The sequence below is a fragment of the Beta vulgaris genome, chromosome 3 (assembly GCF_026745355.1).
Source record: "Beta vulgaris subsp. vulgaris cultivar EL10 chromosome 3, EL10.2, whole genome shotgun sequence".
Lineage (NCBI taxonomy): Eukaryota > Viridiplantae > Streptophyta > Magnoliopsida > Caryophyllales > Amaranthaceae > Beta > Beta vulgaris.
The window spans coordinates 41383869-41398961 of NC_079204.1; the positions used below are offsets into that span (position 1 = coordinate 41383869).

Below are 15093 nucleotides of genomic sequence, written 5' to 3' on the forward strand. Positions count from 1 at the left end.
AAATTACGTTCAATCCTTGAGAAGAATTAATTGAACGGGAACAACTTCCTTGATTGGGAAAGGAATCTAAGAATTGTTCTTAGGTCTGAAGGTCGAGAGGATGTTCTTGAAACCCCGATCCCAGTTTTAACTACTACCTCTACTGATGCTGATAAAGAGGGCCATAAGGCCGTTGCAGAAAGGTCAGTAATAGTTACTTGCCTTATACTAGCGGCTATGGAACCAATCCTTCAAAAGAGATTTGCAAGCTTGGATGCCTATAGCATTATCCGACAGTTGAAAACCATGTTTCAACAACAAGCTCGGATAGAGAGGTATGAAACTCACAAAGCTATTCTTGAGTGTGCGTTAGTTGAAGGCAAGCCGGTTGCCACTCATGTCTTCGAAATGATTGGTTATTTCGAGGCCATGGAGAGATTGGGTTTTCCTTATAGCCAAGAGTTGGCTACTGACATCATTCTACACTCACTTCATGATGGGTTCAATACGTTTCGTTTGAACTTCAATATGAATGGGGTGTCGAAAACCCTTGCTGAGTTACATGGGATGCTCATGACTGCCGAGCAAAACATCCCTGTTGTCCCTAAGAAGGAAGTTCTTATGGTTCAAAAGAGAAAGGGTTTTAAGAAGGAATGGGCTGGCAAGAAAAAGCAAGATAAGGGCAAGCAAGTTGCCACTAAGACTGCTGTTCAGCCACAGGCAAAGGCAAAGCCAAAGGTGCCCGCAAATGCCAAGTGCTTCTATTGTGATCAAATAGGTCATTGGAAGCGTAATTGCCCGAAGTACTTGAAGGATAAGAAGTCTGGGGCTTCTTCTTCAGGTATCTATGTCATTGACATTAATTTAGCAACCTCTACTTCTTGGCCGGTTGTGTTTCTCACATTACTTCGAATGTGCAGGGACTAAGAAGGAGTAGAACCTTGGCTAAAGGAGAGGTGGAACTGCGAGTTGGAAATGGTGCAAGAGTTGCGGCCGTTGCAGTTGGGACTTATAGTCTACCTTTGCCTTCTGGATTAATATTAGAGCTTAATAATTGTTATTATGTTCCTGCTATTACCAAAAACATTATTTCTATTCCTGTTTTGGATAATGAAGGGTTTTCATTTACAATTGAGAAAGGTTGTTTCTCCGTTTATTTGAATTCAATGTTTTATGCCACTGCTAAAAGGTCTAATGGTCTATATTTCCTAGACTTAGACAAAGATGTTCTTAACATAGACAGCAAAAAACATAAATCAAGCGATACTAATCCTACTTACTTATGGCATTGTCGTTTAGGACACATAAACATGAAACGCATTCAGAAGTTACATAAAGATGGACTTTTAACATCATTTGACTTTGAGCCATTTGATGTGTGTGAATCATATTTAATGGGTAAAATGACAAAGTCACCTTTTACTGGAAAGGGTGAAAGGGCCAGTGATCTATTGGGCCTAATACATACTGATGTGTGTGGACCAATGAACACAAAAGCTAGGGGAGGGTTTGGGTACTTCATTACTTTTACGGACGATTTAAGTAGATATGGATATGTCTATTTAATGAAGCATAAGTCGGAATCGTTTGAAAAGTTCAAAGAATTCCAGAATGAAGTCCAAAACCAGCTTGGCAAAACAATTAAAGCACTACGATCCGATCGTGGTGGTGAATATTTGAGCCAAGAGTTTAGTGATCACTTGAAGAGTTGTGGAATTCTTTCACAACTCACTCCACCTGGCACACCTCAGTTGAATGGTGTATCCGAAAGGAGGAACGAAACTCTACTTGATATGGTTCGGTCTATGATGAGTTTTTCTGATCTTCCAATATCCTTCTAGCGATATGCTCTCTCGAGACTGCTACTTTCACACTTAATAGAACTCCATCAAAGGCAGTAGAAAAGACACCATATGATATATGGAGTGGAAAAGTTCCAAGCTTGTCTTTTCTACGTATTTGGGGATGTGAGGTTTATGTAAAGCGTATACTTTCAGACAAACTCGCCCCTAAATTAGATAAGTGTTTCTTTGTGGGTTATCCCAAGGAAACCAAGGGCTATTACTTCTACAATCGCACTGAGGGCAAAGTGTTTGTTGCTCGTCGTGGTACTTTTTGGAAAAAGATTTTATTTCCAAAAAGGCAAGTGGGAGTAATGTATTTCTCGAAGAAGTTCGAGAAGAGTAACAAATGGACATAGTTCATCCTATGTTAGAGACAGCGACACAAGAGCCAAATGTTGGGCATGAAGTAGTCCCTCCTATATATGGAGGAATCTTCTCCCATAACTGACCAAGTGTTGGAGGATGTGCATCCCGTACACGAACCTCCTATTGTCTCACTCGAATCTAATTCGTGCGAAAATTCTCAAATTGTTGAGAAGAAAATTTCTCCTGTTGCAGCCCCTCGTAAGTCTAGTAGAACAAGAATACCAACCAAGAGGTTTGTTGATTTCTTGTTAACCAAAAATTCTGAGATAATGGTTTTAGAATTTGAGAAACCTACTACTTACAAGCAAGCTTTGATGAGTGAAGACTCCGAAAAATGGCTTGAAGCCATGAGGTCCGAAATGGCATCCATGTCTGAAAATCAAGTATGGGACTTGGTAGATTTGCCCGATGGGCTTACACCTATTGGTTGCAAATGGGTTTTCAAAGTGAAAACAGACAAGGATGGTAATATTCAGGTTTACGAAGCAAGGTTGGTTGCAAAAGGGTTCAAGCAAGTTCATGGTATAGACTATGACGAAACCTTTTCACCGGTAGCCATGCTAAAATCCGTCCGGATACTCCTAGCGATCGCCGCCTTTTATGATTACGAGATTTGGCAAATGGATGTCAAAATCGCTTTCTTGAATGGGTTCATTAAAGAGGATGTGTATATGACACAGCCAGAGGGTTTTGTGGATGCAGAAAATCCTAGGAACGTATGTAAGCTTCAAAAATCCATTTATGGATTGAAGCAAGCATCTCGGAGTTGGAATCTTCGTTTTGATGCGACAGTCAAACAGTTTGGTTTTCTCAAAAACGGAGAAGAATCTTGTGTTTACAAGAAGGAAAGTGGGAGTAACATAGTCTTCTTGGTCTTGTATGTAGATGACATACTTCTCATAGGAAATGACATTCCCATGCTTGAGTCAGTCAAGGAATGGTTGAAAAGTTGTTTTTCTATGAAAGACCTTGGAAATGTTGAGTACATTTTGGGGATCAAGATCTATAGGGATAGGTCTAAGAGGATAATCGGACATAGCCAACGAACTTATATTGATAAGATCGTCACTAAGTTCAATATGGAAAACTCTAAAAGAGGTTTTCTACCCATGCAACATGGTGTGTCGCTTAGCAAGACTCAATGTCCTTCTGGACCTGATGAGATTAAGCGAATGAGTAATGTTCCTTATGCGTCAGCTGTAGGGTCCATTATGTACTCCATGATTTGTACTCGCCTAGATGTTTCATATGCCTTGAGCATGTGTAGCAGATTCCAATCAAATCCAGGTGACGCACACTGGAGTGCAGCTAAGAATATCCTAAAGTACTTGAGAAGGACTAAGGATAATTTCTTAGTGTATGGAGGTGAGAGTAAGTTAATTGTTGAGGGTTCACAGATGCGAGCTTCCAAACTGACAAAGATGATTTCCGATCCCAATCTGGTTTCATCTTTTGTCTAAATGGAGGGACAGTGAGCTGGAAAAGTTCAAAGCAAAGCACTGTTGCTGATTCTACAACAGAAGCTGAGTACATTGCTGCGGCAGATGCAGCAAAGGAAGCCGTTTGGACGAAGAAGTTCATTCTGGAGCTAGGAGTAGTGCCTAGTGTTGGAGATGGTATTGTTTTACATTGTGATAACAATGGTGCCATAGCTCAGTCTAAGGAACCAAGATCACATCAAAGGTGTTAGAAAGTTTCATCTTATTCGAGAAATCATTGAGAGAAAAGATGTAATAGTTAGCAAAGTTCATACGGATAGCAATGTTGCTGATCCTTTGACTAAACCATTGCCTCCGCCTAAGCATGAGAGTCATACAAGGGATATAGGACTTAATCATATAGGAGAGTGGCTTTAATTGTGTACCAGTTGCTTTTAATTAGTCCACAGTTATAATTACTCGTTTTGATATGTTATGTTTATGTTTATCAATGTAAGTTTTGTTCTTATTTAACCCTGGTTTAGTATTAAATAAAATGTTCAAAGTATTTCATAACGTTTGATAGGATTGTCAAATGCGTGATTTAACAAATGGAACTCAATCGAGTGAACAGGAGTTATAATATACCTTAGTCCCTAGTCCGAATCATTAAGTTGAACATAAATGATTCAGTTTCATGGACTAGATTGCAAGTTGATAGATAGCGCAGTTTCATGGGCTATAGGGACATGGAGGTGTCTAAGTCATTTGCATAGGCTTGTATAGTTGATACATGCTAGGCAGACCTAGTGGGAGTTCTCTAAAAGGTTTATGAGACTCTTATTAATATCTTTAGTGGATTCCTTTGACATGAGTATGACACTGTTCTTACTTAAGGATTAGTATGTTTTAGACGCTGCAAAACGTCGTGCCTTAAAAGGAGGTTATAAAAGTAGCGATCAGAAGTGCTATGAATTGAGTCGGAGCTTTGGTCATATAAGATGGGATAAAGTCCTCCTAAGAGTTAGGATTGATGTCTTGGCCTATTGAAGAGTGAGAACTGAAAATGCATGGCCGTGCTCAGATGGATTAAGAAGTTAATCATTTGTTTCGACAGTTCGAACTCAGATTTCAAGGAACGACTTGAATATTGGTATGATGAACATATGATGTTATCATATCATCAAGTTAGACATTAAACTACTTAAGGAGTTTGAAGGTTACACACTTGTTCTTAGACAAGTGGGAGATTGAAGGATTTTGTCTTCGGTCAAGTGTAATAAACTAAATAATATTAGGATAAATTATGGAGATAATATATTCAATAATATTAGAAGGTCACAACGTTTTGCTAGAAGCTAATTGTGGTTTGTTGGACTAATATGATTGGGGCCAACTACTAGTATCATTGAGTCCTATGAGGTCACACAAGTAATGACACTTGGATATTTACCCAAATCCATTTGTGAAATGGATTGGGCGGTTTGATGATGGATGGGAAGAGTTGTAACTCATGAGTTTATTAGGCTCATAATGTATGACATTATGAGGCAAAATAAAGCCTCATGAAACACCTCTTTTGTAACCACCTTATATAATGATATGGGGTTACAAAGGTGTTGTTACATTACATTTTCTTAAGAAAAAATCTGATTTTTTCCTTAGTGTTCTCACACCCATTTTCGGCTTTCACCTCTAAAAGTAAGAGAGTGTTTTTCTCTCTTCCGTACTAGCATACGTGGTGATCCAAGTGTTGTTCGTGGACCAATACTAGAGGAACGTCGCTTGACGTTCTAAAAGGATCTCCACTAGAAGGTTGTGGTGGGCAAAGGAATTCACGCATCAAGAGGTATATTTCTATACTAATGTTTGATTCATGTTAGTTTATGCAATGATCTGGGATAGATGTTCAAGTATATGATACTTGGTTTTCCGCATTATGCATCTAAGTTCCTATATTATGTATGTATTGCACATAGAAATTACAATGTTGTTCCATTAGATGATCTCTTATTATCAGTGGCAGATCCAGGAATTGGGCCACGTGGGTTCGGAATAATTTTAATATAAATTTCAAATTAATTTTTTCTATTTGGAGTTACAATTTTTTAATGGAAAGTAAAAAAAAAAAAAAACTTTCAGCAATTGTACTTAGCGAAAACATTCTTAATTACATCATTAAAAAAAGATATGGCAACTAATTTCTTATAGTAATGAAAGACTCTCAATTTTTTAACAAGTTACAAAGTTTTACAAACTACGAATCGAGTATTAACTATTACAAAAAATTTTTAATTGAATTAACTTATCAATTAAATATTAAAAGTTAAAACTATATATATGCATATTGCATGTATATGTATAACAAAATATGAAAGTTCAACTACTAGCTAGCACAAACATGATGTAGACAAAAAGATAATGAAAATTAACCAAATTCAAACCATTTACTATATTTATACTTGGTGGGAGGGAGAGATTTATAGATAAAAAAGAGAGCTTAAAAAATAAAGGGAGGACCGACAAAAAAAAAAAAGACCAAGTACATAATATAGTAACTAGTAAGCCTAAAGGAGTAAAGGTTGGAGTGGAGGACAAAAAATACCGCTTTCAGTGATATTATGCAGTAACTACTAACTAGTAAGGGAAGAGTGGAGGACAAAAAAATAAAAAAAGAAGACAAAACAGATACAGTTCGCGAGGTTCGAACCTGCGACCATTGAGCAGAAAAACAATCATTAGAACATGCTTTACCGCTGAGCTAACATACCTTCTAATTACATTATGCGATGTGTTTCATATATATCATATTTCCGTTTTTACACAGTTTCCTTGTTTTTGTCCCGGATCCGCGTGGGTTCAGTTGAACCTACTGAACCCACGCTAGATCCGCCACTGCTTATTATCCTTTATTTTATAATGTAAAAGCATGTGATGAATTTACTGATAAGTTGGCTCTTGAGTTAGAGCTTCATATTTTCTATGTAAGGTTGTGGGTTCGAATCCTATTATAACTAAATTTGTTTCATTGGTAGATGGACTCTCCCTAAAAGAGGAGGCTAGGGTCTTTTAAGAGGGAGAAAGACATTTTTTTTGGCTTATGTATTTATAACTTCATTCTATTGTGTATAAACTAATCAACAATGGGTTTGCGTGAACATGTACTATTTTGTAGGGCTACACAATTGCTTTGTAGCATTAATTGCAATAATTTGGAAATATTAGATTTTGACCCTATAGTTCATGATTTTGGATGGTGGAATTTTTGATTTATTTTATATTCTAAGTGTTGAACCTTAACTTTAATGAATTAATTTTCTAAATATTGTTGCTAAAATGTTAATATCTAATCAAGAAAAAAAGAGCCTATGTAAGAAATATAAAATATATCTTCCCCTTTTGCTACTCATTTTTTTAAAAAAATAAATATTTATTTTTAACACACTTGTCACTACACAATTTTGACCATTAACTTTTTTTATTATATCCTAATTTCAAAAATTAATATTTTGAAAATACGTTAGAAAAGAAAAAAAAGAGCCTATGTAAGAAATATAAATATATCTTCCCCTTTTGCTACTCATTTTTTTAAAAAATAAATATTTCATTTTTAACACACTTGTCACTACACAATTTTTGACCATTAACTTTTTTTTATTATATCCTGATTTCAAAAATTAATATTTTGAAAATACGTTAAAAAGTATGTAAATAATGAAACATCAATTTATAAGGTGGGATCTATACATATTGTAATTTTTTTTTTTTTTTTGGGTACATGAGTAGAGTTAGGACACCCTTCTCTCAAGGGAGAAACCTAACGAATCAAGGGTTATAATTATATTAAGATCAGGATCAGTGGACGGATCAATGTCAGCTACGTTGGCTGAACTAATGTGACCTTTTTTTGAAAGAAGATCCGCTACTCGATTGGCTTCCCGAAAAATATGAGTAATGGTATAGAATCTGAATTGAGTAAGGAGTTTTCGTATATCTTCAATGAGAGTCTGTATGCTCCATGGGCAATCGTATTGCCCTTGCAGAATTCTTATAACAACTTGGTTATCTCCTTCTGTATAAATCTTGAATATTCTGATGAATGGCCCAGTAGTAACAACAATATAATAAAGGCAACCTTAATCTCATAGAGAGTACAAACAAAAATCTTAGGTTAGAATTGGTTGGGCTTGGGAGGCCTACACAAGCGAGTTCTGCAAAAGTAAGCAGCGTCTCAACTTGGCTAGCCTATACCCCCTCCAAAAATTCTTGCGCACCAATTAATATTGGTCATACGCTGCGGCCGGTTCTCACCGCCCGCTTTGTTTTCCTTACTCATTAGTTTAAGGCAGTTTGCTCAGCCTCTCAAATCTAGTTCTTATACAGCTCAACACTTCGCTTCCTTTACTCTTCTTCCGATGTGGGAACTAACCAACAAAACATAACTCCAAAACTCCTTTTCCTTTCACTACTCCTTACGTTACATTTCAGCTTTTACCAACCAGAACCATAAGAATGAATAAAGAAGCTCAAAGTTAACAAGAAATGGAGACACATCAGTCATGGAAATTAAGATTTTCATTCAAAAATGCAACCATTTTTATGTGTTTGCTTAATTTAGTTACTGCCCTTTTCTTACTTCAGGGCTTTTTCTCTCCTTCATCCTCATCACGCAGATATCCTCCAAATCATCCCAATTCAGGTTTCTCCAATAATCTTTTTTCTACTCTTAATTAATTTTAGAATATATTTGACAGTTTTTTTTGGATTTGTTATTTTTTCTTTTGTATATGTGTAAGTGAAATTTCTTGGTATATTTTGCAATTTTTGTTGGGTTTCTTTTAATAAGTTGAAAACTCGACTATAAAGTTCCAATTTTTAATTTTTCGATTCATCACTGCAAAGTGAGCATCATTATGTATGGTGGGAAACTTTTTTTTGTCTTGATTTACTTCCAATTGTTGAGTGAGATTGCAAGTTTTTGTGAATTTCTTGTATTTTGATTTGGGTTTGACTTGTGTTTTATTGAATATATCTGGGAAAATATTACTTTGTTCTTTGAGTTTCATCTGAATTTTAGTCTATTACTGCACCTTGCTCCTGAGGTGCATTAGCTAGTAACTGCCCAACTCAGGCTTCATTGTTTTATAATTACAGTTGAGCTTATGTATGTTAAGGAATCTGAGGAGATCAGGAGAGCTATGCAACCATTTGAGCTGATTCGAAGAGTATGTTCTATATATTTTGTTTGAGATTTTAAATGATGTGTTTGTCAAGGTTGGGATCAACGTGTGCATTGTGAATTGTGATTGGATAGGAATTGGGGGTTGCAAGTAGAGGTTATGCATCATATATCGAGGTCGATGGTCCTTTTAGATCCGAGGAAAGTGTCAACGGGATTTTGCTAGTACAAGTTCATTATCCTTGATTTCTGAGAAATGGTTTGCATTTCTGATCTATGTCAACGGTATTTTGATACTGCAAGTACATACCTATGTGTGATTTAAGCTCCTGTGTCCAAGTAGCATAGTTTCTGATACGAGTTCTTTAAATTACTAAGAGGGAATTGCCAGAGGGCAGTATCTAAACTTCGGGACTACTGTAAAAATAGGATTTTAGCAGTTTAGAAAGGCAATGTGATGCTGCTTGTGTCGTGTGCGCAATTTTATCTAAACTTTAGTCACAAGTGTCATCTCCTTCGTGCTAAACCAACCCAGTGACAATGTTATTTTACATACAGGTGAGAGAAATTGAGCAAGAATTGTACGCAGAACCTGAAACAGTTCAACATAAAGAGATGAAGCAGACTGCTGCAGTTGATCTGTCTAAAAGGTTAACCAACATCCGTAGTTTTTCTGATGCAGCTAGCGTAAAAGGTAAATGTTTTCAGCTAATTTACTGCCCCTTCAAGTTATAACAAGCAAACATCTTTTCCCCATTTTGTTCTTCTTTGTCAACATGCTCATCTTGGAAACACTACATATCTAGATATGCTGCGATTTCTTAGCTGGATTAGGTGTTCGAGTCATCTGAACTCTTAGATAGTATACTCTGTTGTGTCTTTTTTCAATTGTAGGGGGTATAGAAGATGATTGGGCTGAGATAGAGGAGTCCATCTTAATTCACATTGCCATAAATCAACCTAGGCATTTTTTAGTTTTTCTTGGACCTTTTTGTAAGTAATAGAAGTATAGTGAATTAGAAAGAGACGAGGGGTGTTACGGAAGTACAAAAAGACAATTAAGGACAAAAAATTCATGCCGTCACGATATCATGAAGCAAATATCTGAAGAATTAGTGAAATGTCAGGTAGCACCCAAGAACTACCTACATAATACATTAATACTTGACTCCAGCTACACAAAGGCCTCTTGAAAAAGGGATCAACTTGAAATCTTGATGAGGGGAGGCCATGCCTTCAACAATCCACTACTTTCCGAATGCACTTTCTTCCACATATTACCAAGCCAACATTTTTTCATCCTCCTCTTCTGAGCTACAAGAGGATATTTCACAAAACAAGGTTGAACCCAAGGACAGAAAACTAGAAGATCTGTAACAGACTCTTCCTCCTTAAGACACAAACTTCAACAGCTTGCAATCTTAAGAACATCCTTAGGGTTGGGATCCTCTCTTTGACAGTCGCCGAAGCAATGTCAGGAGTTCTCATCTTCCAAATATCACTTGCGGTAAGGAGGACTAATAAAAGAACCAAACACATAGTCTCGAGTGAAATTGAAATAATTTTGTCCTTACACGAAACGGAAAATAAACTTGAACTGGAAACTAATTACTTAAAGTTCCAAAGCTTGTACCAGATCCTTGCTTTTATCAATTTATCCTTGTTTCTGTGTCTTTTCGGCTCCATAAGCTCCATAGCTGCTAAAGCAGCTTCTCTAATGCTGCTAGGTGCAGTTCTGCTCTTTCCGTAGACGAGTCTCAAACCATTTGCGTTCAACCTGCAACTGTGCGACTAACTAGCTTAATAGGGAGGGGTAGTGTAGGCATTACATAATTAGTGGGTTTATGTAGCTTGAAGGGGAACCAAGACAGTTAGTTAGAGGAGGGGGGAGGGAAAAGGGAAAAGAAAATCTGATTCTCTTTAAATAGAGGAGATCAGCGAGAGGGAAGGCATGGAAAAATATTGCTACGAGATTTAGTTTTTACTTGGGAGAAAATCAAGCCTCTCGAAAGCTTGAATATTGTCAATTTTGCTGTAGTTGTAGTTTCCAGCTTATTGATCAAATCATCTTCTGCTTCCTTAATTTCTGCCATTAATGATGCTTAAGCTATGTTAATTCATAGCAAACTGGGAATGGTTTATCCTGTTCCAGCACAACAGACCTGCTGAACAGTGTGACAAGATAATTATCTAAATAATTCATATAAATGGTATCACAAAAGGAGCAACTGCTCCTACCACCTGAGCGGCACCTGGTCTGGAGTCCACTGTTCACCTTTTTGCAACTAGTCATCCTTGCCATACTATACAATTACCCATGCCTCTAACAACCTTCAACCCTTCGAAGTCTATGAGGATTCTGCAAGCATCCCTAACCTTGCAAAAAGGTAGAGAGGCTGTCTTTAATGCAGCTAGGTGTTGTATGTAATAGTCCTGAACATGCTGGTGTTATTCTGCAAGACATACCTGCCTTATTTGCAGAAAAGTTCGATTGAGCGGTTTCGACTTCGAATATGGAGCATTTGTAAGTGCCTAGAGTGGAATTTCTTTGACATCAACATATTACATAATAGTATCAAAGGCAATATATTATGCTTGCTCTCAAATAAAGCATTGTGTATGTCTACTTGTTGCTTCAGAAATTTGGCACTCTCTTTTATTTTGATTTCAGTTTTGGCGACACTGATGTTTTGCTTCGTATTCTACAGCTTTGGAAGAATGGAGGAAGCGAAAAATGGAGCGTGCCAGACAGCGAGAAATGGGAAGAAACGCAACAGCTGCCTCTTAAGCATGAAGATTGCTTTCCTTTAATCTGCTGCTGTATTCTTAATAGCTGATACAGAACTTGGATGACAATTAACAAGCCGTTAATTGTTCCCTTGTTCTCAGGTTTTCACTTTTCCTTGCTTGATTGATTGTTCAGAGAATATGCCGAGTCGGCCAAGTGGGAATGGAAGGAATTGTGCAAAAAAGAAAATCTGTGATTGAGTTTATACAATCATGTTTTGCGAGTGACTTTTGAGTACAATATCTTGCTTGCAGCGTAGAAGCGATTTCATCCATCATTACCTTCTTTTATAGCAATGTCATATTATACGCAACCAGCTTTTTTGCAGTTGGAGAGTAGTTCCAATTTATGCAGCTTGTAGGATTGTATGTCATCAAGCTTAATTACCCTCAGAAGAATAATTGGCCTCATACACCATCCTTTTTTTTTTTTTAGTGATATAAGTTCTATCAAGCGAAGTCTCAGACCATTAGTTGATGGTGCGGTGTGTGTTATTAACTAATATAAGGGGGGTTACTGATAAGATTACTAAGGTTATTAATTATTATTGGGTTGTTTAATATATGGGATAACTCAAAAACAGAGATGGAGTAATTTATAATGTGGATATGAGGCTTACTGTTTGAGACTTTTGAGTAATTGCACTTTGAACCAATGCCCTATTGTCACTATAGTGAAGACATGATTGGCAAAACAAAATGGAAGATGTATTGTTTGCTAGATGTTCAAATCTATGCGTAGGATAGTATCCTTCTACAAAAATTATTAAAAGAGATGGTCTAAAATTAATACAAAAGTAGATCTAGTCAGTAAATGGATTAAATTAGTCACTGAAAGAAATTAACCTAGTCACTATTGGGCTAATTCTCTTTTTAATATTGGGCTTAGCATTGCCTAATTTTAATTTAAAAGTAGGTTGTTCCTCACAAGATGAACTTATCCTTGTACGAGAGAAAAGTAAGGTGTAACATAAAATTTTAGGAAGACCATAACACCCTAATTTCTGAATAATAGCCGCATTTAGACTCACTCTATCTAGTTGGGCAAAAAATATATTGTGGTTTTCGATTAATGACATCTTTTATGAAAATTCAATTTTTTTTCATTAATTTTTTCCTCCGTTGGATTCCTTATAAGAAAAGTTTGAGTAAAAAGGGAAAATAAAATTATAAGATAGAAAATGCGTGTGCAAAATAAATAAAAAAAAGCAAAGAAATATAGTGGAAAAAGTGTGGTTCTTTCCTTGTGAGAACTATTTTCTATTAAGGGAGAAGCTATATAAATTGATCTAAGTAAAAGGAGAAAATTACTTTTGAAAAATATTCCTTTCCACTAAATATTCTCTTAAATGAGTTTTAAAGGCCTTTTTAGGTCATGTTCTCTTCAAATTATTTTGAAAACTTACTAGTTTATATATTTTCTAATAAGTCAAAATTATGGTGATAAGTAATTATAAAAGTTTAAACACTTTTTTGAAATATTTTGAAATGAACAAAAAAAAAACTAAAATTGATAGAAGGAATTATTGTGAACTACTAGTACCTTTTTTATACTGATTTTGTGTTGATTTTGTGAGCTAGTATATATACGTTTTTTTGTCAACTAGTACCTTAAAGTAGGTACATGTTTTAATTTTAAAATCTTGCACATCATTTACATCTAAAATGGTCAATTATCAGACATTGATCCTCTATTTTCCTCCAAATCTTGCGTTTTCTATCTTCAAGTAATGCTTGTATTCACCCTCTTTTTAAACTCTTTTTGCTTGTCACAAACGTGAGATATTTTTTTGAAAGAGAAGGAATACATTCAAGAATTAAAATAAAAAGAGTGATTTATAAAAATATCATAACATAAACTCTATAAGTGTGAATAGATTTGACATATGGCATCAAGGGTTCATGTTATAAGATAGTAAATATATGTATCATTGCATTTCTACTCATGTACTTTTAGTTGATCAAAATTACTCATGATCACTAAAAGAAATAAAATGTCTTGCACTCATGACAGAATGTCACAAAATATAGTCATCTTATTATAAATTATATAATAAGTCATTATCGTGTATTGATTAAATAACAAATTACAACCTAATACTATTACAACCACATAGAAAACAAAGGAAAACCTAAAGGAGTTTTATGAGCTCTTACATACTCTTAAGAACAAAAATAAACAGAGCCGATAAAGAGTCGCCTAATAGCGTGCCGCTGGTCGATGGATATGCTGGTGGAGTCAAAACTCCGATGACTGATGGATGTGGTAGGAGAAGCAAGTGTATGTCGATCACGATCCGAACAACGAACCAAAGACAAAATTCACATCACGCCGCATGAGCAATCCCAATAACGAACTTCTAATGCATGGGATTCTTGGCTCATGATCTGTGAAAGAGTCACATTTCTAGGTGACTCATGAGTCATGACTCTCTCTCGAGAGTATTTCATGTTTCTCCGTAAAGTAGGAGAAACAGGTTGTGCTGAAATATACAGATGAAACTGGGGTGCTGCCTGCAGATTTGAATTTTTCAAGGCAAAGATCATTGAGATCATTGTCAAGCGAAAAGGAGAGCTAAACATGGTGAACTCTCGAACACACCTTCGGTTTATGAAGCTTGAAAACACAAAGTCCAACCATGAATAACTAGCATCACCTCGACCATACTCACACTTAGAGGTGGGCATGGCCCGGGCCTGTTCACGGGCTCGGCCCGCGGGCTTGAGTAAATGGCGGGCCGGTCCGGTCCCGGGACCATTAGTGGCGGGTCGTGCCGGGCCGGGCTTGAAATTTTAAAAATTTGTCCACGGGCCCGTGCTTCCCGCAGGTCGGGCCATGTTTTATGTTGTATTTTTGTATTTTTGACAGTTTTAGGGTAAAAAAACAAAGGAAAGGAGCGGTTGGCCCGCGGACCGGCCCACGCGTGCTTGTGCCGGGCCCAAATCGTGTCGGGCTGGGCCGGCACGCGCCTCTACTCATACTTCTCATCCATTTGATGTACTCGTTCCGTCATCAAACATTTTAAAGAAACTATAGATTTTACTACTACAACCTTACAAGTTACACCACCATCCTTTATTCAAATAGCAAACCTTTTTTAAAAGCTAGAACCAATGACAGACTATATCCTAAACAACTCGGACCCACTAAACTTATAACTAACATATCTAGGGGGGAAGGGGAAAGGGAAGCCCAATGATTGGGGGAAGGGAAGGGGATCCCCAAACAAAATCAACCAACAACAGGGGGATTCGGCTGAAAACTCTAACAGGGGATGGGGTTAGGACTAGACTGAACCACTCGAAATGGGGGGAAAGGGGAGGGGAAGCCCGACTAACTAAAATAGGGGAGGGGAACCCCGACGAAGGAACAAGGAAGGGGGAAGGGACACACGACAGACGCGATTGGGGAGGGGGACTTAAACTAAACACGAAAAATACCTGAGGATGTTATGGCACACAAAGGATTTTGTGGTGGATGATGGCTACGCGACTACAGGGACATGGGAGGGGAAAAATG

At 36.9% G+C, this 15093-nt stretch overlaps 2 protein-coding genes and 1 non-coding gene across 3 annotated transcripts; 2 read left to right on the top strand and 1 right to left on the bottom strand.

The window, feature by feature from the left end:
• Positions 1-1161, top strand: LOC125495896 (uncharacterized). The gene is made up of 2 exons (XM_048640680.2): positions 1-820; positions 900-1161. The coding sequence occupies exons 1-2, from the start codon at positions 217-219 to the stop codon at positions 914-916; spliced, it is 621 nt and encodes a 206-aa protein (XP_048496637.2). The 5' UTR covers positions 1-216; the 3' UTR covers positions 917-1161.
• Positions 1162-7471: 6310 nt separating this feature from the next.
• Positions 7472-11763, top strand: LOC104906820 (hypothetical protein). Its single transcript, XM_010695635.4, has 4 exons — positions 7472-8306; positions 8762-8832; positions 9345-9480; positions 11495-11763. The coding sequence occupies exons 1-4, from the start codon at positions 8150-8152 to the stop codon at positions 11572-11574; spliced, it is 444 nt and encodes a 147-aa protein (XP_010693937.1). The 5' UTR covers positions 7472-8149; the 3' UTR covers positions 11575-11763.
• Positions 7796-7956, bottom strand: LOC125496143 (U12 minor spliceosomal RNA). Its single transcript, XR_007272845.1, has one exon. It is a non-coding gene; the product is annotated as a U12 minor spliceosomal RNA (small nuclear RNA).
• Positions 11764-15093: the final 3330 nt, after the last annotated feature.

Bases quoted from the DNA above. Each gene is read 5' to 3' on its own strand.
- LOC125495896 (XM_048640680.2), top strand. From the start codon at position 217: ATGGAACCAATCCTTCAAAAGAGATTTGCAAGCTTGGATGCCTATAGC.
- LOC104906820 (XM_010695635.4), top strand. From the start codon at position 8,150: ATGGAGACACATCAGTCATGGAAATTAAGATTTTCATTCAAAAATGCA. The intron at 8,307-8,761 runs GTTTCTCCAATA...TTATAATTACAG, and splicing joins TCCAAATCATCCCAATTCAG to TTGAGCTTATGTATGTTAAG. The intron at 8,833-9,344 runs GTATGTTCTATA...TTTTACATACAG, and splicing joins CATTTGAGCTGATTCGAAGA to GTGAGAGAAATTGAGCAAGA.